General features: G+C 46.2%; 1 protein-coding gene across 1 annotated transcript; it reads left to right on the top strand.

The window, feature by feature from the left end:
- Positions 1-1914: 1914 nt before the first annotated feature.
- Positions 1915-25334, top strand: LOC135369331 (uncharacterized). Its single transcript, XM_064602927.1, has 6 exons — positions 1915-1947; positions 3489-3608; positions 8248-8336; positions 20392-20471; positions 23831-23888; positions 24016-25334. Exons 2-6 carry the CDS (start codon positions 3554-3556, stop codon positions 24070-24072), a joined length of 339 nt encoding a protein of 112 aa, XP_064458997.1. The 5' UTR covers positions 1915-1947; positions 3489-3553; the 3' UTR covers positions 24073-25334.
- Positions 25335-25644: the final 310 nt, after the last annotated feature.

The following is a 25644-nucleotide window of genomic DNA, read 5'->3' as shown; positions in this document are numbered from 1 at the left end:
TCAGGGGCGAGAATATTGTCATTCGGGGTGATGGTTGGCTAGGAGCGTGCTATGTGGTGAAGTTCATTTCTAAGAGTGTAGGGCTTGTCAGGGATCTCGTCGCAAGTTCTGCCACGCTTCCCAGAAATGGAATGCCGCGACAAGTCGTGTAATCAGGAAGCTATTAAAAGTCATGTGAGCTTGGGTGTGACACAAAATGAGATGTAGCATCACAAGAAAAAGAACACGAAGAAAGTTACGCGTTGGAATTATACGTCGAAATGAATGTAGTTTGCTGTAAATTACTTTCCAAATAGCTGTGATTGTGTTTCTTTATTGTACTTATAATTTAACAACTTTTATTATCATGTCGTCGTAACTGCAATCCACATATATCTGAGAAGTATTTTTCACAGATCAAGCCACGACCAAACGAACAGACCTATGTTTCAGTCGTCGAGAGCCCATTCTCTGCACCCCCACACTCTTAAAACAATACTTCACCTCATAGCACGCTCCGAGCAAACCATAATCTCAAATGATATCGTTATCGTCCCTGATTTGTTGAAACCGGAAGGCGTACGCCTTTTTTTGTGACAATTACGAACAGCATAAGTGTCACAAAAAAAAAAGGCGTACACCTCCCGTTTTACACAAATCAGGGCAGATAACGATATCATTCGAGATGAGGGTTGGCTAGGAGCGTGCTATGCGGTGAAGTTCTGTTTCAAAAGTGCAGTTCAAACTGCTTCTCTGGTCACATCAAACGATTGCCAAGACGTTCGAGCGGGCGTGACTACACTCTTAAAAATGAGCTTCACCACATAGCACGCTCCTAGCCAACCATCACCCCGAATGACAACGTTCTCGCCCTAGATTTGTTGAAAACGGGAGGCGGAGCCTATTTTGTGGCCATTATGCACGGCACAAAATAGGCTCTTCCTCCCGGTTTCAACAAATCAGGGGCGAGAACGTTGTCATTCGGGATGGTGGTTGGCTAGGAGCGTGCTATGTGGGAAAGTTCATTTTTAAGAGTGTACACTCTTAAAAATGAACTTCACCGCATAGCACGCTCCTAGCCAACCATAATCTCGCATGATATCGTTATCTGCCCTGATTTGTTGAAAACGGGAGGCGTACGCCTTTTTTGTGACACTTATGCTGTTCATAATTGTCACAAAAAAGGCGTACGCCTCCCGCTTTCAGCAAATCAGGGCAGATAACGATATCATTCGAGATTATGGTTGGCTAGGAGCGTGCTATGCGGTGAAGTTCATTTTTAAGAGTGTACTACCAAACGCGAGAGCACTTCGTCATCCGAACCGCGCTTTACAGAGGTTACCATGACCCCCATTCCGCACCCCCACGTAATGTCCTTACGCACCCTTGGGGATGTATCGAAATAAAGAAATAAATACATATACGAAGCCGGTCACCACCTGCTGAAGCGCGCATGTATGCCACAGTTGTGCGCAAAATATCAAGGACGCACGTATGATAGTGTAGCGGAGGGCAAGTGAGATCGCACGCACGACTCAAAACTGGGGCTCGTCTAGAACTGACTTCGTGTCACGTTACGGGCAGCTCCCTTGGGAGCAATCCTGCGCTGTAGCACTCCGCTTGATAGTCCCTTTTCATTCGTATTTACCGTTTTTCCTCCCCCCCTCGCTACGCCCGCGACACAGTGTTGTTCGCTCGAGTCGTGTTGCGTTAACATCGTCTGATGAATGAATGCGTGTTCCTCGAGGGCCTCTTGCTTCGTCCGCTGTATATCTGATGTCATGGAAACGCCGGCTGGAAACAACTGTGATCAATCGCGCCAATCACGGCGCATTACAGCCGTGACATCACCGCCTGTAGAACACTTGACATCGGTAGAGTGAAGAGGAAAGAAAAAAAAAGTCAATTGGCGTGCTTGACTCCGATGTGTTCTGATCGGTGTTTCCCGAAAGAGCTGCAAAGAACTGGGTGAGTGCCTTTCCGCGCTGAGTTTGGACCGCTGTCACTCAGCTCAGACTTATCGTTGCTTCTCTGGTTTTACGTGCGTGTATACATGGTGGGGAGGGGTGGGGGAAGTTAGCTTTCCGCTGGATAGGCGGGATGTTTATATGCACGTGGATAAATGTCGCCAACAAGGCGCGCTATACAGTCTGTTAGACCGTGCAGTGTTGTACTGTTGGGGACACGGTTAGCTAAAATCGCCTGTCAGTACTTCGCCGTGCCGCATTACCTTTTTGAGTACACACACCACAATTTGCCACATTACATTTTTTTAGACTTCGTGTTGTGTCTGTCCCTTCGTGTTCTCTATACACTCTTAGAAATGAACTTCACCGCATAGCACGCTCCTAGCCAACCATCATCTCGAATGATATCGTTATCTGCCCTGATTTGCTGAAAACGGGAGGCGTACGCCTTTTTTGTGACAGTTATGAACAGCATAAGTATCACAAAAAAAGGCGTATGCCTGCCCTTTTCAACAAATCAGTGATGCTAACAATATCATTCGAGACTATGGTTGGCTAGGAGCGTGCTATGCGGTGAAGTTCATTTCTAAGAGTGCTGTCTCGGGCTTTTACATTAGGCATCATCTTCACCAGCTCACTTGCTTCCTACACTCTAAAAACTGAACTTCACCGCATAGCACGCTCTGCGCCAACCATTGGCACGAATGATAGGGTTATCGCTTCTGATTCGAAGAGAGAGGGGGGAGTACGCCTTTTTGTGGCAATTTGGATACCTGATAATTGACACAAAAAGGCGTACGCCTCTCTCTCTCCTCGAATCAAAAGCGATAACCCTATCATTCGTGGCAGTGGTTGGCGCAAAGCGTGCTATGAGGTGATGTTCGGTTTTTAGGCGTACGCCTTTTTGTGACACTTATGCTGTTCATAACTGTCACAAAAAAAGGCGTACGCCTCTCGTTTTCAACAAATCTGATAACGAGATCATTCGAGATGATAGTTGGCTAGGAGCGTGCTATGCGGTGAAGTTCATTTTTAAGAGTGTAGACGGACATGTGGCGCGCTCTTCTTTGCGAAAATCAAGAAGGCGGGGCTAAAGCATAATTTTCACGACTTTTTTTTTCTTTTTTGCTATTTCGGTCACGGTACTGTGCATAGTTTTTGTCGGGTCTGTGGTTATCCGTGAAGGACTTCATATGTCTGTAAAAAACAAAAAGAGAAGTAAGGTTCGCTTGGCAATTTTCAAAGTTCAATCGAAAAAATAAATTTCCCCGATTAGAAATTGCCCAAGGGCTTCGTAAATGGTGCCAAAAGTTTCTAGAAAGTAATTCGCCGAAAATACCACAATCTGCGAGTACGTCGCCAGCTAGAATTTTTTTTTATCCCCTTAGGTGAAACTCACTGTATACCTGACCCGGTCTTACTATACCAGTAAAGTGTTCTGCGATATCTTCAGTGTGGTATTCCTTGTACCACAAGACCCTGTTTTATGTTCTACACTGGTTACCCCCCTCTCTCTCTCCCACCCTCATTTAGGGCCTTCAGGTTTGTCATTGCTGATCCTGGGTGAGCCTAATCAGGATAAAGGAAGGCATCGCAGCCATGACGCCATGGGCTGTAGTCCTACAAAATTCGTCAGAACAGAAGGGCAACCAACTGGTGAGGGTAAGGCATCTCTTCTACTCCACCGGATCGGAATATTAACATATGCGCTTTGTGTTCTTCTCCTGCGGTTACAGTAATATCAGCTTAACACATTGACGTATAATAAGAGCATTTCTTTGTGGCGACTGACAACGATGTAAGAGAAAATCTGAATGCCTGTCCGTGTGTATCTTTAAAAAAGAAATGCTCAGTGCAGCCAGTCTCGTCTCTGACGAGACAACGCGGGGTATGGGCAGGCACCCACAGCTCCCCATAGAGCCCATAGTTTGAGATAATTCAGGCAACACTGGACATACGACCAATGAAAATGCGTCGTGATGCCTAGCAGCCAACCAATCAGCAACCTCTCAGTTTGGCTCGGCTTTCGGCCGGCCCTGGCTGCCATTGACTTCTACTGGTTTTCATACCTGGCGCCCGTTATTCCAAAATAACCAAGACATTTTTGATAGGCGAAATATATATTTATTGATGCAACGTATAAACTCAAATGTTTGACTCATATATTCACCGTGCGTACAGGACGTTTCGTTCCTTGAATAGACAGCAACAAACCAAGTTCGAACTTGCAAAGCACACATACAGTCTACTTCTGGAAGCGAGCGAAGTCCACGAGTGCGTGCGTTTCACAGATGAGCATCTTCTTCTCATTCTGGCGATGCACCGTAGGTCACACAGTCACGGGAAATACTTTTGTCGTTACGAACACTCTCTTCTTAGTCACTGTATTTGAAAATGCGACAGCGCTCGAAAGTGTTCCTCAGGCGTCAGCTCACCAAACATTCCAGTTCCGACCCGGCAAGAATGTCCGTAGGTTGACACTTTATCGGAGATCAGACAGTACATGGCCAGAGTCACTATAGCTCACGAACAAACCCGCGCGTACACTTCCTCCTTTGGTCGTTGTGGTCAACCGACATCGGCGAGCCGCGGAGACGCAGCGACCTTGCTTGGAGCTGGCCGACTGCCCAGACTGCCCGCGAAAAGTGAGCTGTCAGATATTTCGAAACTTTATCAACCAATCCCGGAGCGCGCATCCTCCTTTGGCCAATGGGCATCCGTCATGATGCCTGACGATGTAATACCACGTGACTGTGACGTGATTTTATTTTTCTACTGCCGCAAATGCGGGGAGCTGTGGAGGCCTGGTATGGGATCCAATTCCAGTGCTGGAGCGTTTTTATGAACCGTCATACTTTACCCGCACAGTGTTTTTCTCTCTATTACTGGTACACTCTTAAAAATGAACTTCACCACATAGCACGCTCTTATCCAACCATCATCCCGAATGACAACGTTCTCGCCCCTGATTTGCTGAAAACGGGAGGAGGAGCCTATTTTGTGCCGTGCATAATGGGCACAAAATAGGCTCCTCCTCCCGTTTTCAACAAATCAGGGGCGAGAACGTTGTCATTCGGGATGATGGTTGGATAAGAGCGTGCTATGTGGTGAAGTTCATTTCTAAGAGTGTAGTTGCAGATTTCCGATTTCAAAAAAGTGATGGGAGTAGCATATAGATACCGTTTCTGCGTGCGGATTGTCTTATAAGTGGACATTTTCCTGAATAGAATATGGAACTACTATAGTCGTGCTCAACTTAAGAAGGAAAAATAAATCTAGTCCGTCAACTACATCCGCCGTTGGGGATAAGGAGACGCAAATAGCGCTCCAGCACAGATACTGCAGCGCCACCACGCGATTCTTCACAGCAGACACGGAAGCAGGGTGAGTATGATGGATTACATTATTTGGCGCAGGGAGAGAGCGTGACCTCACTGCGTCCAGTCATCCCATCTGCGGCGCAGTAATATTTCGAGAGCTGGCTAACTACTTTTGTTTTCCTTCTTAAGTTGATCACGACTATGGGTGAGTAATTACTTAACAATTAATCCCTTATGCCACTCCGGACTCAGAGAACAGCGTTTATTTTATTTAGACCGTGAGAAGAAGGTGCCTTAAGGACTCTGTACGCCTAATTTCAATCCTGTTTACGAACGCTGTGTATTCAATGTTTGAAGATCTGCTGAGCCTCATCAAGTTTCGATGACACAACAAACGAGTGACGTAACCGTAAGCCCACAGATTGCAATGACGTCACGTTCTGGAGACGATGTCATATTCTGCGCCAACGCATAGCTAGCTTTCCTCGAATGATGCGGTTATCGTTTCTGACTGAGAGAGGCGGCCGCACGCCTTTTTGTGGCAATTATTAAATGTCCAAATTGTCATAAAAGGGCGTACGCCTTAAGGCTGGTTCACACTGTTACGTTTACGCTTGCGGCTACGGGTTACGGGCGCTTACAGTGGGGGTTGCCATGACGACGAAGAGACGGCGCCCGCAAGATCGTTTCCGCAAGGAGTTGAGGCAACTTCAACTTTTCTCCCGCAAGCTCCGTAACCGTAAGCGCACCGGCCAATAGGATGGCAGCAAAGTTCGGATGCCGCGCATGCGTTTTGTCTCGCGCGTCTCCTTGCAAAGATGGCGCAAACATTGGATGTCTTAGAAGATCTTATTCTCCAAGTTGAGAAGTTTCCCTGGCTATACAATAGCAAAAGAAGCGACTACAGGGATGCCACACAAAAAGAAAACTCATGGATGACAAATAGCATAGCAGTGGGTCTGTCAGACTGTGATATCTTCACTCAATGAATCTGTCCGACGTAGCGAGTTGCACTGTTGACGATGGCGTTAAGTTAAGAACATTAACAGTTAAGAACATCGTCAAGGAATGTCTGATTGTCTTCCAAAGCAGCCGGCACCGGGGTGCTGGACGCCATGCTACTCTGTGGCTCTATTTCACTTTTCTTCGGAAGGATGACGCTCTAGGAGGCCACTCCTCATTGGAGGAACGGAGCTCAGAAACGTAGTAATGTGAACGATGCAGGAACGGGGGGTAGCCGGCAACGAGATGGTTACTACGTATAAGCGCAACCCGTAGCCCGTAAGCGCGAACGTGGCAGTGTGAACCAGCCTTTACTCCTCCGGTCGCTTTCAATCTGATGTGATAACCATTATCAATGTGGTTGATAGATTGTTTGTGGCGACTGACAGCGACGTGAGAGAAAATCTGAATGCCTGTCCTTGTGTGTCTTTAAAAAAACTGGCGTAAGTCAGAACTGGCTTAAGTTAGAAGCAACAAAGTCTCTAGCAGGGATTTCCCTACACCCCCCTCAGGGGAGTGGGGGTGTACACCCTCCCTGCATTTTTGCAACACCCCCCTGAAATTTCTCAGGTGACCCCACCCAGCTCGGCCACCAACACCTTCTGGTAGTGAGTCCGGCGCAGCGAATTACATCCTGTGCTGCCAAACTTGGGCTGTAGGACCACAGTCATGCAGATGATCGTACCGTGCATTTGTCCAAAATCATTTGAAAGTGACTGTGCAATGCATATATTGCGCGTATGTACGAGCAAAAATGCGTGCGGGCACGCAAACTTAATGTGCATCATCAAGAGCCCAACTCAACCAAGCGAGGTATTCTAAGGTTTTCACCGTTGACTGCTAGGTGTTCGTTGACAAGATGGTAGTCTCTTATCTTTGTCGGTCGTGTGATTATGCATCTTAATGTTGAAATGCCGTTCACAATGAATCTCTATTCTAATGTACTGTGTGCTAAAGTAATAACATGTAGAAATAAACCGGGAAAGCTGTGCAGATATGTCACTGTTGTGCCACGATTCTTTCCGTGTCTAAGAAAAATTCCCTAAAAGTTGAACCTTCACCAAACATGACTCCCCTCCTTGAAAGCTCGGCACCCCCCCCCCCCCCCCAGTAGTGAATTTCTGGGGAAATCACTGGTCTCTAGTCACATCACCGGCATATCACGCTTGTTCTACTGCTTTACAGTACCTTTAACACGAAACAATGCCATTCAAAGAGCATAATCCGCGTGAGTCTCTCCTTATCCTTGGAACCGGGTCACGTGACCACGTTCCAACGTATAGCAAAGCCGAATGCGGCGGTGCAGATTTCGCTCTCCTAGCCAATGACGGACACCACTGAGACACGCTGCGTCTCGCGAGGGAACCGCGGTTACGGGAACGTCGTGGTGACCTCGAGGAGCAATACAGCACTGAAAACATAGTGCGTACGTGAAATAGAATATTGAGTGGTTTTGGTACAGCTTGAACTGGCTATCTTGGATTTGACAAGTGGGAATATGTTTAGCATTGACCTCACTCCTCGATATTACAACAGAATTAATGTACAAGCGGGGTTACAAAGTAGGCCAGGGTTTCCCTGTGTTTTCCGACGTCCTTCCAGACGAATGTCTGCACAGTTCCCCCTGAAGTCGGCCCAGCACGCGTACTAAGCCCCTGTCCACCACATTTTCCTGCCGTCCTCTCTCCATCTGTGCATATCTGCGCGCCGTTCATAGCAACAGTTGATTCGCAGCGCCAACACAAGAACTAAAAAGAAAAACAGGTACGCTGCACGAGAACGACCATAGAGGAATTAGAGATAAACTGATGCCTTCTTCATAGAGGAATTATCCGTAACTGTGTTTTTCTTTCTTTCTACTTTTTTCTTTTTCTTCTTCTTTTTCGCTTTTCGTTTTCCTTTTTCTCTTTTCTTTTCTTTTTTTTATCCCGAAATTGTAGCTGAAGTTTCATTTCACGGACCTGTTTCATTTCTTCCAGAGGCTGGCGAAGATAGCAACGCCACGGTATCCGGGGATAACTCACAATGTCTCGTGGAATCTGCAGCAATCAGAACTATATCAAATTCGGTAAGCTATACGGAGATGTTGTTGCGCGCTTTATTTACGCGAGACGCGTTCAGCCATTTTGGTTCCAGCTATCAGCCGTTGCGAAAATATAGGAACGTGAGAAAACACTATATACTGCATTGTGCATCCAGGGGTATATGCGGAGACTGTCGGACGGAAGAAACGGGAAAAAAAAAATGTCAAAAACAAAATCGCACGTATACGAGAACGAAATTCCGAGAGTTTCAATCTCGGTGTTTTACATCACATATGCCGTGACGCTGGAAATCACTCATGGACAACAACTCTTAATGTAGGTGAGTTACGAGTGTCCAATCTAAGGGCTTAATCGCTTCGTCGTCGCTACGGTCGTTACAAGCTAACGAGTGGCGGGAAATTCAAAAAGGCGGGCGGGAAATTTGAAAAGGCGGGCACGTGATAAAACACGTGCTCGGCGCTATTCGCGCGATACGTGAAGGCCGTTGTACACGTCACGCGCAATGTGTCACGTGCCCACCTTTTTGAATTTCCCGCCACTATTTAGCTTGTAACGACCGTAACGACGATGAAGTAATTAAGCCCCCTGGTTCTTCTACGCTTCATAATTCTTATAAGCTCTTCTTCAATTCTTCTCCTTCGTAACGAGTGCAGCATTAAAAGTACCATGAAATGATTTTTGAGAATTTCGGGTACTCTGCAGGAAACCGTTCTCATGATCCCTCACTATCGTACACTCTTAAAAATGAACTTCACCGCATAGCACGCTCCTAGCCAACCATCATCTCGAATGATATCGTTATCAGCCCTGATTTGTTGAAAACGGGGGGCGTACGCCTTTTTTGTGACAATTATGAACAGCATAAGTGTCACAAAAAAGGCGTACGACCCCCGTTTTCAACAAATCAGGGCTGATAACGATATCATTCGACATGATGGTTGGCTAGGAGCGTGCTATGCGGTGAAGTTCATTTTTAAGAGTGTACGCACATCGAGTACAACGGGGGCGCAGTTATCATACAAAAATAGCGGGGCGTGACCGCCGGATATATGTCTTCGCTTAGTGGGCTTACGTCAGCGACATCCGATCCTCTCAGCCAATTGTGAACGACGAGGAGGACACACCCTACCGGACCACGTGGGTGCATGGTTTCGGTTCGGACAACAACGACGTCGTATATCTGCCGTCGAAATCACTCGAAATATGGCGAAAGGCAAATTGTCAGCAATGAAGGAAGAGGTTATGTGACACACACAGCGTTTATGGATCATTCGGTACGCAGCAGCTCGTAAAATGTCACTGACGAAGGTATGTTCTGACGAAGAAGTTCAAAGAGGAAAACGTGCCCCGGTAACTATGCTGACAGTCGACGGCTATATTACATTTCTCGTAGGATTCTCCGTGTCAACCGTTAGTTACAATCTTGTCCCCAAGTCAAATTAAAATATATTTCATGACGAAATATGCAAGCTTGTTTGAAAATTTTGCAGTTTGGTCGCAAAAGCCCGTCCACGAATCGGCAACATGTTCTGTGTATGACGTCACGGCCAGTTTGCCTCGGAGGCGGGCCGTAGCAGCTGCCGTTCACGCCCGTGGTAAATGTATAATATATTCGCTATTTGAACCATTTTCAACTTCGTATTTCACAGAGTCAATGCTTTAGTACAGGGGAACAAATAAAGAATGATCGTGGGCTTGTCAAATATCCTTTCATGATCCATTTAATACAAAAACGCACTTCTTTTTTTCTTTTTTGATACGGGCAACTAGACGTACCGCCATCCAGATACCTCTATCCATTGTGTGTGTGGAGCTGGTGAATGGGCTCGCCATTCTCGGCCTTACAGAGGTGGGAAACGTCACGACTGACGCCCTGGGGGAATGCGCTTCCTCGGCAGACCTCTAAGGGAGTTGTGCGGACAGTTCCCATTGTTACGTCATTTGTAAAATTGTAGCGCCCAATCAGACGCCAACGTGGAGGTACACGTAACGTCGTCCGCTCTATAGGTCGGAGATCAGTCAAGAAGCGGCGAGAAAAAAATTGACGAACTTATGGCGAATAGACGATTTCGGAAAATCCCAATGATCCTTGCGCACGCAATGCATCCTGGGCGTTTACTGAGTGGGAGAACGAAGAATAATCCTTCACGTTTCGCTTTTGCTGAGCTTGACACGTCGTGGACAATGGACCGGTAGGGACATTCGATGTGTTCCTGAGGTTCTGTTGAATGAAACTGTCGATCCAATAACACGCACAAATAACACATAACACACGGACGCTATCCTCAAGGTGATTAAGCAATCTAAAGGGCGAAAGAAAAATTCTTTCCCGGAACAGCACCACAAGCGGTACTGCCCCGTCGACTTTTTTATCGGTCGTACCAGTCAGAGACACGGCCCACCCGGGGGCGGACCGCGTTATCAAGGGGCCCTTCTCCAAATATGAAGGACCGGCTCCTCTTCGCCTCCCTCCACCGCGAAAGATCAATACGCGGATCTGAAGGGAGACAACAAAGGCGAACAACAAAAGGCGCAGGTAAGACAACAAAGCAAGAGGAAAAGAGGAATCGCTTGTAATCCCTTGTGTTGATATGGTGGATCAGTAGCGTAATGTAACATATGGTGTGCTGAACGCAGACTTGTGCCCGTTACTCGAAAAATGTAATTGATTACCGTTACTTCTGTGGAAAAAGTAATTGATTACCATTACCAATTACTCAACTTCAAGTGTAATTGAGTAACGATAGAAAAGTAACGCGTTACTTCGGTCGTTACTCTGCATTCACGCAAATTATAAACGTCTTTGTGTGCCTCAGAAAAAAAAAAAAAGTTCAACAGTGGATCAGCTGAAATAACAAGACAATCAAAAACACGTAGGACAAGGAGACGTTGACCCGATTGTGGAAGAGCATTGCGTGGAACTTCCCCATGACTCACTAAACCTACAAGGCTTCAAGTACCATCACACTGGTGTAGGAAGAGATTAGGGAGAGAGACTCTGAAATTCCAGAGCGTTATTACAATGACCTCCGCTTGCTATAGTAGAACAGCCCAACAAAGGCTGATGGCACCAGGGGCTTGACTCGGGGCAGAACATCTGAAAGATAAGATAATCTCTGCCGGAAAAGAAAAGTAACCAATTACTTAGTAATCGATTACTCAGAAAAGTAATTGATTACTCGAAAAATTACTTTGACAGTAAAGTAACTGATTACTCGAAAAATTACTTTGACAGTAAAGTAACTGATTACTCGAAAAATTACTTTGACAGTAAAGTAACTGATTACTCGAAAAATTACTATGACAGTAAAGTAACTGATTACTCGAAAAATTACTCAAAAGGTAATTGGTTACAAGTAACGCAATTACTAGTAACGCGTTACGCTCAAGTCTGGCTGAATGGCAACTGAAACCGGGTCATGACGACGGGCCTGCCGACAGGTGGCTACCAAGGGCTCGGCTCGATGCCGCTTCTTGTGCCCTCACGGCCACGTGACCTCTGGTGCAAAGAGCACCTGGGAGCGCCAGGGGATTCCCGCGATGGCCGAAATTGAAGCAATCAATGGCAGATACGGGGGGGAGAGAGAAAAAAATGTGGGCCTGCTGATATGTCACGCTTCGGAGATATGATTACGACGGACCGACGAGTTCGCGCCTTGGAATAATAGTGAGTTTTAGTATACCGTTGATAAGGTTATCGTGCCTATCGGAACCAATCGCAGTGGTGCGTGACTCAGAATCTTATCCACTGATTGGTTCCGGTGGATACGGTTCGACGCAAGCCACGTTATCAACGGTCTGCTAAAACTATCTATTGTGGTAAGGCAGTGTTTCAATCAGGGATCGGTACCGGTATTTTTTTCGGTCCGGTTCGGGTTTAGCTCCGCTGAACCGAAATTAGCAGCTTGAACCGGTTCAGGTATAGCGGTATATCAGGTATGGTTTTGGTTCAGGTATATCATACCACACACACAAAAAAAAAAGAAAAAAATCGGTCAGCTGTCGGAACATTTACAGGGATTAGAACCGTTACTGTTTTCGGTCCCGGTTTAACCGGCTCATGGGCAGTAATTTTGCTACATGAAAGCGAGCTTACGCTCACTGTACACGATTGTAAGAGAAAGGTGTGAGATGACCATTTCAGGCGAAAAAACTTTCAGGAAAGCAAGTGAAATCACAAGACAAGTAATAAACACATTTACCTTATGTTTTACTGTATTGTACTCTCGTGGTCATCTGCTGAAAACGAAAAGCGAAGTGCTGGAATCTTTTTGGTGGATCCCGGTCAGCGCCCTATGTTGCTGCGGTAAAAAAACTGGTGGAACACTCTGTCTCTTTTATACCTTCATCGTAGAAGCATTGGTTTTTAATTACGATTTCAGAACAAGGTTTATACGCTGTGTCACTGCTCTCCCCCAAGCCCGGCTTTTCGCGATGCAAAAAGGTTTCTATCTCACAGTCAATATATCAGTTAATCAGCTGGACTAGAAAGCATGGTACGCTTTCTGGTCCAGCTGATTCGTTTCTGATTATATATCAACTGTGAAATAGAATTTCAGCGTTATTTGTCTGTATTGGTCTTCATATTCTTCAATAGAAAGCTAGTTGCATCGCGAAAAGCCGGGAAAGGGGGAGAGCAGTGACATAGTGTATATACCCTGTTTTTGTTTTCCCCTTTGGTACCCGTACCAAAGGGGCAAACAAATGTAGTTCCAGCAGAGGAGACTCTTCCTATAAAAGAGAGAGGGGGGGAGAACTCTTATAACTTTAAATGTACGGTCTCGTACCCCCTGCCCCTTTCGTAAAGTGTACCATTCGATTGCCCTTTGTTGAAAATGGAATACTGCTAATTTACCCGACAAAACACGCCACAGTTATTAAATAGCCGAATTAAATTGATAAAGATTGCAGAGCATGCCGCGATCTGTGTTGGCAACAATAAGAACGGCCACGTCGCCCTGCGGGTAAGTCCGTGATAGGATACAGAAATCGTCTGCTTTTGCGCGCGCTAGTGTATCGGCGTCAGCAGACGACTTTCACAAGTTACTCGGCACCGCGGCAACTCCTGTACATTTTCTTTCAGTTCTCAGGTGAAAAACGCGCATTCTAAGTAGTGGCAAGCATGGTGGTTCAGAACAACTATGTTAATCCTCAAATACAAGTTAAAAGTCGCAGAACAACCCCATCCACAATTTCAAATCTGCGCGCGGTCGCGTTACAGCTCCGACCAAAAATATATTACGCGCGCTTCCATTACACTCCTCGTTGTACACTCAACCCAAGGTGCTTCTGCAAGTTACAATTACCATGACAACGACGAGGCACCCGCAGGCTGACGTCATACGTGACGTACGCATGAGAGAAGCGCAGCTTCTCGTCGTCTGCTCTTACGGCACGTTTCGACAAATTCCTCGAAAACGACTCGTTTATTCCGAATGAAACTTTGACGGTTGTATGTGTACAGTGCTTGTGAAACTAGTTTTGGCTAAGTTTCGGAATCGCCCCGGCAATACGAGACCGTCCTTTTTATGCTCAGGAGCAGATGTCCTCCTAATAAAGCCGTCCAAATTTTCGAAGATAGCTTCAGCAGAACCAGCAAGTCCGGGCCGCTCCGCGAACTCTGCTAAATTTGCGGCGGCCCTCCTGGTGCTGGGGGTCACTATGTGTTGGAATGTGAGGTGGCCTTTTATGCTGGCATGGCATGTTAAGACTGGGAGGTGACCGGGGTTCGAATCTCGGCAGAAGCTGTGCTATCCGAGGCTGTTCTTTCTTCATTCCTCATACACGTTAAGATAAATGTCAGCACAGTTGCCTATGAAGTGGGTCTAGAACCACCGCACGAGCAGCTTGTGCCGCCAGACAGGCAGGCAGATCGCTCGGACGTATCCAGGACCTTTTATGCTACGCAGACAGTGTATACGGTCCTATTTTGATACAGCATTCAGGGTTACCCCGGCAATGTCAGTATCACTAATCTTTATCACTTCCAGAAAGACATCGTTATCAGGTATCATGATACATGGCGAGCGTCATACACTAAACGATATGGACGTGTCTGAAATCTGCCCCAACCAGCTCCATCCGCCGCCCGAAATTCCAAATGCTTAGAGTCTAGGGGACCGCACTTGATCCGCGCTCCTAACCACGTCATGGGACGAGGGGATACCCAGTGCGGTTCAAATAACTATTGTAAAGTTGTCCCATGAAACAACAGACCCCCCTTCCCGTTGACATCCTACTGGATGAGTGCTAAAAGCGCTGCCAGGTTTCCGGCATCCAGTGTAAAAGAAAAGATTTCACTGTATAACCTATCCAGCGCCACTATTTTTTTTACAAGCATGATCCTTCCACATTTCTGTGGCCGCGACTGGGAATTCCAAGACAAATAAGTTTCATCTACTGTTCCCCCGAGAAAATGAGCATCGTTGAACAAACAATAAACAAAATTTGGGGCTGGGCTACGCTGCCCGTGCTCGTGCTCCCGCGTCATGGTCAACGTCGGTTTCGTCGTCTTCCGGCCACGTGCAGCGGTATATCATTTCCAGGGTCAAATTGCTGTTGCTTGTGACGACACACTCGATGAGAGATGGCAGCACTGCGCTGGCCATTCTGAAGCGACGTACTCCACGGATGACCATACCCGACAAAAACTCGTGCGCCGAGTCAACGGCTTAACATAGATGAAATCTTTTTGTTGGTATTGGTTCTTGATATGTTTTGCTAGTGCGTGATCGAGCCAGATTTTCGATTTTGGGCGGCTCTATTTTGTAAGCGAGCGGAATCTCGAAATATAGCTTTCCCCAAACCTTTCGACGACGATATAAAAATTTCTGAGTCTAAAACGCAAAATCTGCTTCGATCAGGCACTAGATCTAAGCATCCTCTTCCATTTAAAAGCAGTTGCACGGAGATCAACCAAATTTCCGCGGCGCTACGGGAGTTGAGAAATGTATGGGGATTCCCATAGAGCGTCCCTTCGCAAAGTTTTGTGTGTCCGCTGCAAACGAAGCTGTATTTTTCTTCTGAAATTCGAACACCAGTATTGTTGTCTGACTATCCGCACTTTCACGCGTCCAGCTGGTGAATATTTGGGGGAACGAGGACGCTGTAACGTTTATTTTATTGCAGATCTTATCTTGTCGTTCTTACTTCCAACTTTAGCGACGCTCTTCCGTTGCTTGCAATTGAATACTGACATTCGGCAAGATAGTTATATATAAAGAAATGTTATTGCCTGATCTGATGGTGTGTACCATAAAAAAAAAGCCCGAGATGCACACATACAGGCTGCACGGGCTAAAACAATATAAATAGTTTTAGTGGATCGTACCTTGCCGCCTTTGTGTACGTAAGGGGTGGGTACGTAAGGGGTGGGTACGTAAGGGGTGGGTACGTAAGGGGTAAGGGTACGTACGTGGTGGTTCTGCGCAATGCGCGAAGCTCCCTTTACGTTTTGCGCGCGCACAGAACCACCAACGCTATCTCTTGCGTACGTAAATGCGATAAGGTACTATCCGCTAAAACTCACTAATCAGTGGGTTCCCGAAACACAATTCCTTCGGTACTTACATGGAGTCTCATTTCTTGAAAATAGCGAGCAACAAGCAGTGGTTATGATGTGACTGTGAGGTGTGAACAGCAGGCACATTATCGTCGAAGTTCTTTCCACTTGTACGTAACACCAGATAAGGGGCTCAGAACAGGATGAATAGAAACGCAACGAAACGTCGGATGGCTTATCGTTAAGGGATAACGAGCGGAGATAAGAGAGTTTAACAGATCGTTGATAACGTGGCTAGCGTCTCACCGTATCAACCGGAACCAATCAGTGGATAAGATTCTGAGTCACGCACGAGTGCGATTGGTTCCGATAGAGACGATAACTTTATCAACGGTATACTAAAACTCGCCAATGTCGTATTGCTTTGACGTAATTTATATCGCATCAAATACATTGCGGTGTAGTACATATGATCGCGGTATTTGATGAGGCTATCGTGTGGAAAGCAATGCGCGGTCCTATACGTTTGTCAGCCGGTCAGCGTCCGAAGTGACGAGGGTTTACCTAGCCCCCGATTAAACTGTCGAAAACTGTTTACCCTTATCCTTTACACTTATCCCGGCCACTTATGGGCCTAATACAGCGCGAAAGAATACGCGTCATAATCCTTGCACTGCGCACGAGTCCGACCCTGTGTTCTAACCTGTGAATCACTGAGAGAAATGGTTTCTGAAAACTGTGTATAATGAGCAAATCCAACGATTTGTTGCTGATTTCTCTATTGAAACCGTGCTGTCTCGGTCATGCTGTGAGGTCCTGTAGTGGCCCTTCCCTTACCTTCGATATACAATCCTGGCATACTTGTGCATGGACGCGGTCTTTATGCGATACCCGATTCCGAATGCGAGAAAACAAGCACGGTTACATTCCAAGGGATAGCCATTGTACTTCGTCTAACCAAATCTACGCGTACTTTACAATAAGTGATTTATGGAGGCTCCCTCACTAAAACCCTCAAATGTTTGGCGCCAGGTTGTGGATTCGATTCCGGCTGAGGACGCTATCAGCTTTTCGGCGGGGTACAAGTTGTACAAGTTGCTTATAGATTGTGCACATGCAGCGAGGGAACGTCCAACGCATTGCCAATGCCACTGGATGGGTTCCCCGAATCGCAAAAATCCCTCAAGGCAGAGCGAGAATGCGGCGATATACACAGTACGTTAAAAAGCGGTAAAAACCGGGCTGTTTGGTGGTACATTCTAAAAGCGGTGTTGTTAGCGGTAAAGGTGTTTGTCAGTCAGCGCTTCGTGTGCGTGCTCGTCTTTCGTGTCCCCTGCACTGAGGTTTTATCGCTTTTAGGATACACACAGACCGACCACTGTTGCATCGCTTACGATCACTGTTGAAAGCAACAAATTATCAATTGCAAGATAGTGAGAGAGAACCTCAGCAAGCAGCACAATGTACTGAAAGTCGAGGGCAATAGGGGTGGACGGGTAGGTGGAAGACCTTGAACAGACTCTTGAAACTAAGGAACATTGATAAGACACATACCGTCCACCCCTATTGCACTCGACTTTCAGTACATTGTGCTGCTTGGGTCAGCAAGCAACGACCTTGCACTGAGTTCGTCATGCCCTTAATAAACCATCCCCGTTTCTCGGCCGGCGCGGTGCGAACCTCTGCATTTCACGGAAAGGTCTTTGTGGTACGAAACAGAAGAGTACCTCGGATCCCCACAAAAATCCTTCCGCAAGGCGCGCAGCGAGCTTCAGCGCATCCACGTAAACAATCGCACGTGGCCGGGTGCCACGGCCGCGACCAAGCGCTCCCATGCATTGGATAGGCCGATAAGCACACCAGTCATTCTAGCTTCCTATAATATAACTGTCTGCCGCCTTTGTACCAGGAGCGTCCGCAGTGAACTACTAGTCTACCGCACTAGTCTATCAATGAAATCCTTTCCCGATGATGCCAATTCATATATGAAAGGTCTATTCTTGTCCCGTCCTACAGTTGGCAATACAATTCATATATGAAATCCTTTCGTACTCCGTCCGGCTACCTCCATAGGTAGTTATCTTGCTTGATGACAGTACACACTCCGTCCAAATACAGGGTGTTTATACACATGCTCCGTCCAAATACATATGCCCTGGTCAATCCGCGCATTGATCTTTCGCGGTGGAGGGAGGCGAAAAGGAGCCGGTCCTTCATATTTGTAGAAGGGCCCCTTGATAACGCGGTCTGCCCCTCACTCTTAAAAATGAGCTTCACCGCATGGCACGCTCCTAGCCAACTATCATCTCGAATGATATCGTTATCTGCCCTGATTTGTTGAAAACGGGAGGCGTACGCCTTTTTTTGTGGCAATTATGCATTAGTGTCACAAAAAAGGCGTACGCCTCCCGTTTTCAACAAATCAGGGCAGATAACGATATCATTCGAGATGATAGTTGGCTAGGAGCGTCCCGTGCGGTGAAGTTCATTTTTAAAAGTGCTGGGTGGGCAGTGTCTATGAACGCGCGGCCGATAACATGGTCGTCGGGGCTGCACCGCTTGCGGTCTGTTCCGGGAAGATATTTTCTTTGATCTTTCACCTAAAGTGACGAAAAGTTATAACTTAAAAAAGCTAACTAAAAACTATAACTTAAAATTATAGCTTACAACTTAAACGTTATAACTTAAAACTTATAACTTAAAAAATATAGCTTATTAATTATAAATTATATTATTGTGATAAAATTATAACTGGGTTGTCGGACTTTCGACAATTACCTTCTTGAAACTTTGCCACTATTGAGGAAGGCTTTCGCCAATTTTTAATGAAGGAAAATTTTTTCTTCCAATTGAACTGGGAAAATTACCAAGCTAACCTCACTTTTTTTTACAAAAATTCCTCCACGGACAACGACAGACCCAACAAAAACTATGCGCAGTATCGCAACAGAAAAGTTTTCTTTGTGATAAGACAGTTGTCACCAGCATCAAGGTCAAAGCTGGAGGAAGAAAGATAAAAGCAAGAGGCGGGAACACTTCCTCCTCTCCACGCGCCTTCCGTGCGCTCTTCTTTGCGACAATCAAGCAGGCAGGGCTAAAGCCGAATTTTTACTCTTTTTCTTTTTCAATTATGTGTGTTGCGATACTCTGTATAGTTTTTTGCGTCTGTAGTTATCCGTGGAGGACCTCGTTTTTCTGTAAAAAAGTGAGGTTCGCTTGGCAATTTTCAAAGTTCACTCGAAAAAATCAATGGAAAATTGTCCAAAGCCTTCTTAATGGCGACAAAAGTTTCCAGAACGTAATTGCTTAAAGTCCCACAATACTCCGGCGCGTACGTCGCCAGTTAGAATTTTTTTATCACTTTAGGTGAAACATCCTGCCTATTCACTATGAAGATACTGAAGAATGCATGCGCCGTCACACACAGGACATGAGCGTGGCTTCTAAACAGGGGCGTTGCGCATTCCATGTATTGAATATGGCGGTAAGCACGCTGTAAGTCTTTCTAGCTGCTCCAGGAGCTCTTCTGAACGAAATTTTTGTACGTCTAGGCGTAACTCACATTGGAAAACGAGACTACTCCCAAGACAAATCGACACCTCCACACTCGAGGGGACTCGACAACACGGTATAGACCTCTACCGGAGAAACGTCCCCGTGACGTCATCATGACGTTGGTAGACATAGTGAAACCGAAACAGGGCGGACGGAGAACACCGCCGTTTCACAAGGTCATATTCCTTCACGAAGGTCACGGATGGTGAAAGATGAAAGTCACTGAAAAGGTTAGCCAGCTGTATGACTCGAACCCGCATCTTCTGGATTACCGCGGTAATCCAGAGGATCTGGGTTCGAATCCTATATCTGGCTAACCTTTTCAGTGACTTTCATGTTTCATCCTTAATTTCTTAGGCAATTTGAGGCTTTGTATGTATTTGTCCCTTCTATGTTGTTCCAGCATCAGAACACCAGTTCTCTCATGTTCACGGATGGCTTCTTTGTATTGGTGGTACACACAAATGATGTCACGTTTTTCTTCGCTTTCGTGTCTTCATTCGCGTTCCTACTTCACCGCGGAAAGAAAAGAAGGCTTCATCCCAAGAGTTCCATCGTCTGAAAGTCAATGGCGTAATCCTGTGCGGAATTTGGTTTGTTAACAAGACTTAGTTCACGCTTGCTTTGTATATAGACACCACGTCCACTCCCAGGGAAACTCGTGCCCTTCAGGCTCCAGAAGATGGAAGAGGCTGGTAGCCATCTTTAGAAAGGGCTACCGAAAAGTTGCTACCGGTAGAATGGAGCAGAGCAAGGTCATACAACCAATAATATGTAAAGAATTGCAAAAAAAAAAACTCTCACAATATGAGAAGCCACATTTAAATGGCTCTCTTGTGACTTTTTGATTGTTTGCTACGGTAGTTCCAGTTTACCAAGTTGGCAGCGCTGGTGTACCATCTGACGTCATTTGTTCGTGAACAGGGATAGATCCATTGCCGTATCTCGCACATATATTTCGGCGTATAGTTCGGGGAAACAGTGTCGCCTAATATTACGTGAACATATGCAATATATTGCAGGTGACGGCAAGAAGTGCCAGAAGTCAAGCCATCGAAAGGCTCAGCAAGCTTTTCCCAACCGTGCCCATTCGACTTCAAAGGTATGGAACGTTATGTAACGACTCAGTTCAGTAATTCAGCATAATAATTCAGCACTACGGTGGCGTTGTCTCGAGTGAAAGAAGCAGCAGTATACGTGTAAGTAAGACAGTAAAGAATGAAAAGGGAATATCGCACGAATGCTCGACTTGGGGGCACACCATTATCTCATAAACCCAGCTGACGTGTTACCTGGAGTGGAGATATTTTGTGCTTATAGCGGAAGATCCTCGGACAAGCTGTCAAACTTCACGAATATTCGCGGCGGGATTATCACATCACCAAGACGGGATGGTTGTATGCTGAAATGAACCCCTAACATCGAATCATTAAATCTCCTGGTTTAGGGGGAAAAAACTGGTATCGAAAGGAGATTCATTGTTGGGAGGGGTGCCTACCCTAGTGACGCTACTGGGTGCTAGGTGATGGGTAACACTCTTAGAAATGGAGTTCACCACATAGCACGCCCCTAGCCAGCGATCATCCCGGTGACATGGTTCTTTGTACTGATTTGCTGAAAACGGGCGGGCGGGGGGGGGGGGCGTACGCCATTTTTGTGGCAATTATGAACTGTATGATACCACAAAAAATGACGTAACCACCCCCCCCCCCTTTTTTTTTTCAGCAAATCAAGGGAAAGAACTTTGTCATTCGGGATGATGGTTGGCTAGGAACGTGCTGTGCAGTGAAGTTTTGTGTTTCGAGCGAACACCATAAACGAAACTCGCGATATTAACGTGTTTCCTTTTTTTCTTTTTATTATTATTATACCTGTACCGTAATTAAGCACGTTTCTACCAATAATAGCCGATGAAATTAAAGCAGTTAGTTTGAGAATGCAGAAGACGACGCGCACGAATACAGGTACAGTCAAACTCCTTTACAACGAAACACAGGGGACAGCAAAAAAAAATTGCAGTAAAGGTATTTTCGTTAAAAAGGATGTCCATTATTGGACCTCTAGGGCTCCAGCGGGGCCGCAAAAAAATTTGCTGTAGTGGTATTTTCGTTATAAAGGTGTTCGCTATAAAGGAGTTTGACTGTATAACGTAGGGGGTATACCGAAATTCTGTATCTAAGAATCTACAGGGTGGTGACGTTTTTCGGGAAAATATATCTGGTGTGCCCGCCCAGAATACTCCACAGGGTCCACATCCCAAATTGGCACAGCCCAATGCCGGCATCTATCGATGCCGGTGATACCGATGATATCGCTCTGTCTGCCGATAAGGCTGAGAAGGGGGGCGCGCACCTTTTTATATATCAACTTTCCTTCCAATCGGAAGATAAAACGATACGATTCTGAAGGTAGGCTTGCTCAAAAGGATTTATGTGACGAAGAGCGCTACCTGTTTGTGCCTTAAAAAATTGCGTTCTAGACCCTACGGCCTTGATCAGCTCAGCTGGGAAGATGCAGACGACGAAGAAAATACGAAAATTACCGATGCGGAAATCCCCGCATGTAAAATCTCACGTTGGGGTTTAGATGGGACACGCGTGAAAATCATGTTAGCAATACACTCTTAAAAATGAACTTCACCGCATAGCACGTTCCTAGCGAACCACCATCTCGAATGATATCGTTATCTGCCCTGATTTGTTGAAAACGGGGGGCGTACGCCTTTTCTGTGACAATTATGAACAGCATAAGTGTCACAAAAAGGCGTACGCCTCTCGTTTTCAACAAATCAGTGCAGATAACGATATCATTCGAGATGATGGTTCGCTAGGAGCGTGCTATGCGGTGAAGTTCATTTTTAAGAGTGTAGTCTCGTTCAGGGCCTTCATAATCAATGCAGTGGAAGTTGCTTCTGAGGACTGTTACGCTGTCTGTGTTCATGACTTCACTATTTGACACGAGGCAGGTTGCGTTAGAACACTTCCTACGTAGTAGCACATACACGAAACAGAACTTCGCCACATAGCACGGTGAAGGCCACTCAGTCATGATTTGGTGGAAAACGCGTAGTCTACGGCTCCTGGTGGCAATTAACGTAACTGCGTACGCCTCCCATTTATGAACAAATCAGGAGTCACAACGATGTCATTTGGGGTGGGGGGGGGGGGGGGGGAGTTAAGAGCGTGCTCTGCGGCGAAGTGCTGCTTTTATAGTTTAGAGCTTTGGTACTTATTATTTATGTAATTTCAAATACGAATGAGTTGCCACTTGCCAGGCACTTCTGAACGGCCGTGGAAATGGCACCACGTTTGGTGTCCACGGATATAAGTGAAAACAGCTTGTTTGACTTGTATGGGGGTCAGATACAGTGCGTCCTAGAGCCGTGTATGACAAAAAGGAGTCTAGCCATTAATGGGACCTGCCTATACTTGGAGCTCCACCCACTTTTTGAGCTCTCTGGCCAATCATGAGGCAGCATACAGTTCGCTATTAATCCCAGGCTATCCAAGCTATACATTACCTCTATTCACTGGGTGCAGACATTTTCGGGAAACTGGATTGGATTGAAAGGATATTCCCTGACGACCAGCTATAATGGATTTTGTGTCCACTTTTAACGGCGCCATCTGGATGGAGAGGGGCATGTCGGGAAGAAACAGAATAGCAGAAGGGCAGAAGTAGCAGAACACCGTTTAGCAGAAGCATATATGCTAGCAGAACTGAATGGCTGGTAGAACCACTAATTGGAACAGACTGCCGGTATTATACGTAATTTAACTATGAAACATAACATGATTGAATCAAGCTTGGGCAAAGGTGTGTACATGAATAAAAGTATGTCATAAAATTCAAATTTTCGGCAAATCGTGGCGTTTTTCTTGCTATTTGCCTGTGGTTGCTGTCGTTACTAGGCCTAACAAGGACGACGAAATATGTTACTTTCATGTAAACATTGACACTGGAGCGTATAATTTAAAGGTGAGTTGCAAGATAATTGCAACAGAATGTACACTTGCGGAATAAAATTGACGTAATTTGTGAAAAAAATTGGTCATGAAATCCTCGCTTCGCCGTTACAAGCTACGCCGCCATTTTCGGGAAAATTTTGGTGTCATGGCGGCCCGCATAGAAAACAGCAGCCAATGAAAAAAGCTCAATTTGATTGACAGGTCGAGCCTCTTTTTTAGGCTCCTCCTAATGGCCAGACTCCCTTTGGAGGTGCATCCTACATAACACAGGCGCCGTTGGTACTTATCGTTTATATTCAACAACAAAGTTTCATTTCTTTGATCATTCCCTGGCTATTTAGGGCTACAATTTAGGCTATAGGGGCTATAATTTAGGGTTAAAAACTTAATGGCGGTCATGCATTTGATTTATATTCAAATTGCAGTCCTAAAAGATTGCACAGCTCAACACAAAATACGCCTTCAACAACGACTGTGCAATGTTTCATTTCAGAGAAAGGTCAGCAAGCCAAATTGAATTCTTCAGGGAATTAGACGAGAAAATAAATAAGGTGATGCGTGTTTCCATTATACGTAAGATTCCCACTAGACGTTGTATGCACTCTGTACTGCATGCAGCCAATAATGTGTTTTTATTTCAGATATCAAATCTGATGCAACACTGATGGTGTTTTTCAGGGTCCCGATCTTCCGTTGGACGATGCAGGCTCCACATGCACTCTGCTGGCAACATGACTGTCCAAGCGGCGCCATTACAGACTAAAAAGACATTTATTTAATTTCATATAAGAAACTTCAAAGACTCGGGACGCAAAATTATAAACGCCACAACTGGACATTACATGCTGCGACAAATTTCCGGAGCTTCAACGAAACTCATAGTTTCGGATTCTCGAAGAGCAGGTGACATCATCACGAGCTGTGGCCGTGACACCTAGCGACAGCCTGTGTACCTTTGTTGTCTCCGCTCCATAAGCTCGGCGTTTCGGGCCTTCGAAACTCACGATCGCGCCCATCTGATAAGCCGTGATGTCGGGCCCTGCTACGAACTCACGTGAAGGTCGACATGGCGTATCAGTGAGTTCGATCATGCCGTATATTAGAGCACTCACCGGATAACGTCACACTTGTAAACAGAGCAAGTGTGATGCTATCTGGTGGGTGCGCCAAATATGCGGCATGATCGAGCTCAACGATAAAAGACTGCCAACAGCAGCGGTGACGGGACGGAAATCCCCATTTGACGAAAAATGTTGCCTGATAGGGGCGCACATTATGACGTCATTCTTCTGGTAACTAAACATCATAATTTTGTGACACTTGGACGTCCCACAGGGAAGCAATTAATATTGTTCCAGGAAATGTGCAAACATCTCGGCATATAGCCAAGACACGCACGACACCGCTACATCCACAGTCGGACGGAATGGTCGAAAAATTCAACCGCACAATCCCGCAACATATGAGCCTTTTCGTTTCCTATAATCAACGAAACTGGCACGGACTCATCCCTCTTTTCCTTTTATCCTACCGAACAGCGCCGCATGAAGCCACACGGAAAACTCCAGCCATGATGCTCACCGGGAGGAACTTGCGCCTCCCCAATGACTTAGCACTTGGTTCAAAGCCGGATGCTGAAATTGACGTTCCCACCTACCTCCAGAGCCTGCGCTCCCGCTTGGAAACGGTGCATAACTTCGCGAGAGCGCAACTACAACAGGCATTCACACGCATGGAAACTCGTTACGACCTGAGAGCGTCAGATACAGGTTTCTCGGAAGGCCAGTCGATGTGGCTCTACAACCCAGTCCGAAAACGCGAACTTTCGCCAAAGCCTCAGCTGCCCTGGTATGGACCCTACGTCATAACCAAGCGTCTGAACGACGTTGTGTACCGCGTAAGGCGTTCTGGACGTTCCCGGCCTATTGTCGTTCACGTTGACCGCCTAGCCCCGTATCGCGGACACTTGGCTTCCACAGACACACATCAACTCTCGTCGGAACATCCTGGTCAATCTCGAGAGGAAGGAGGGCGGGGGGGGGGGGGGTAGTGTTACGAGGAGGAGGTCCGAGGGGAAGGGCGTGGACACTTCGACTTCTTCGGGATAGAACTGACGATGGTGAAGGGATCGGAACCTTGTAACAATATTTTGAGAGAATACACCCTAACACAAGGCAGTCAGCAGGGCAGGCAGCCAGGCAGGCAGCATGATGTATGTCCGAAACGCATTATCCACAGGATATAAAAATATCCAATTTCGGACACACATCAGATATCTAGGACTGCCTTGTGTTGTTGGGGTAGTGG

This window comes from Ornithodoros turicata, chromosome 9, assembly GCF_037126465.1.
Source record: "Ornithodoros turicata isolate Travis chromosome 9, ASM3712646v1, whole genome shotgun sequence".
Taxonomy (NCBI): Eukaryota; Metazoa; Arthropoda; class Arachnida; order Ixodida; family Argasidae; genus Ornithodoros; species Ornithodoros turicata.
This window is presented reverse-complemented; position numbering and strand designations above follow the sequence as displayed.

Bases quoted from the DNA above. Each gene is read 5' to 3' on its own strand.
- LOC135369331 (XM_064602927.1), top strand. From the start codon at position 3,554: ATGGGCTGTAGTCCTACAAAATTCGTCAGAACAGAAGGGCAACCAACT. The intron at 20,472-23,830 runs GTATGGAACGTT...GTTTCATTTCAG, and splicing joins GTGCCCATTCGACTTCAAAG to AGAAAGGTCAGCAAGCCAAA. The intron at 23,889-24,015 runs GTGATGCGTGTT...GGTGTTTTTCAG, and splicing joins TAGACGAGAAAATAAATAAG to GGTCCCGATCTTCCGTTGGA.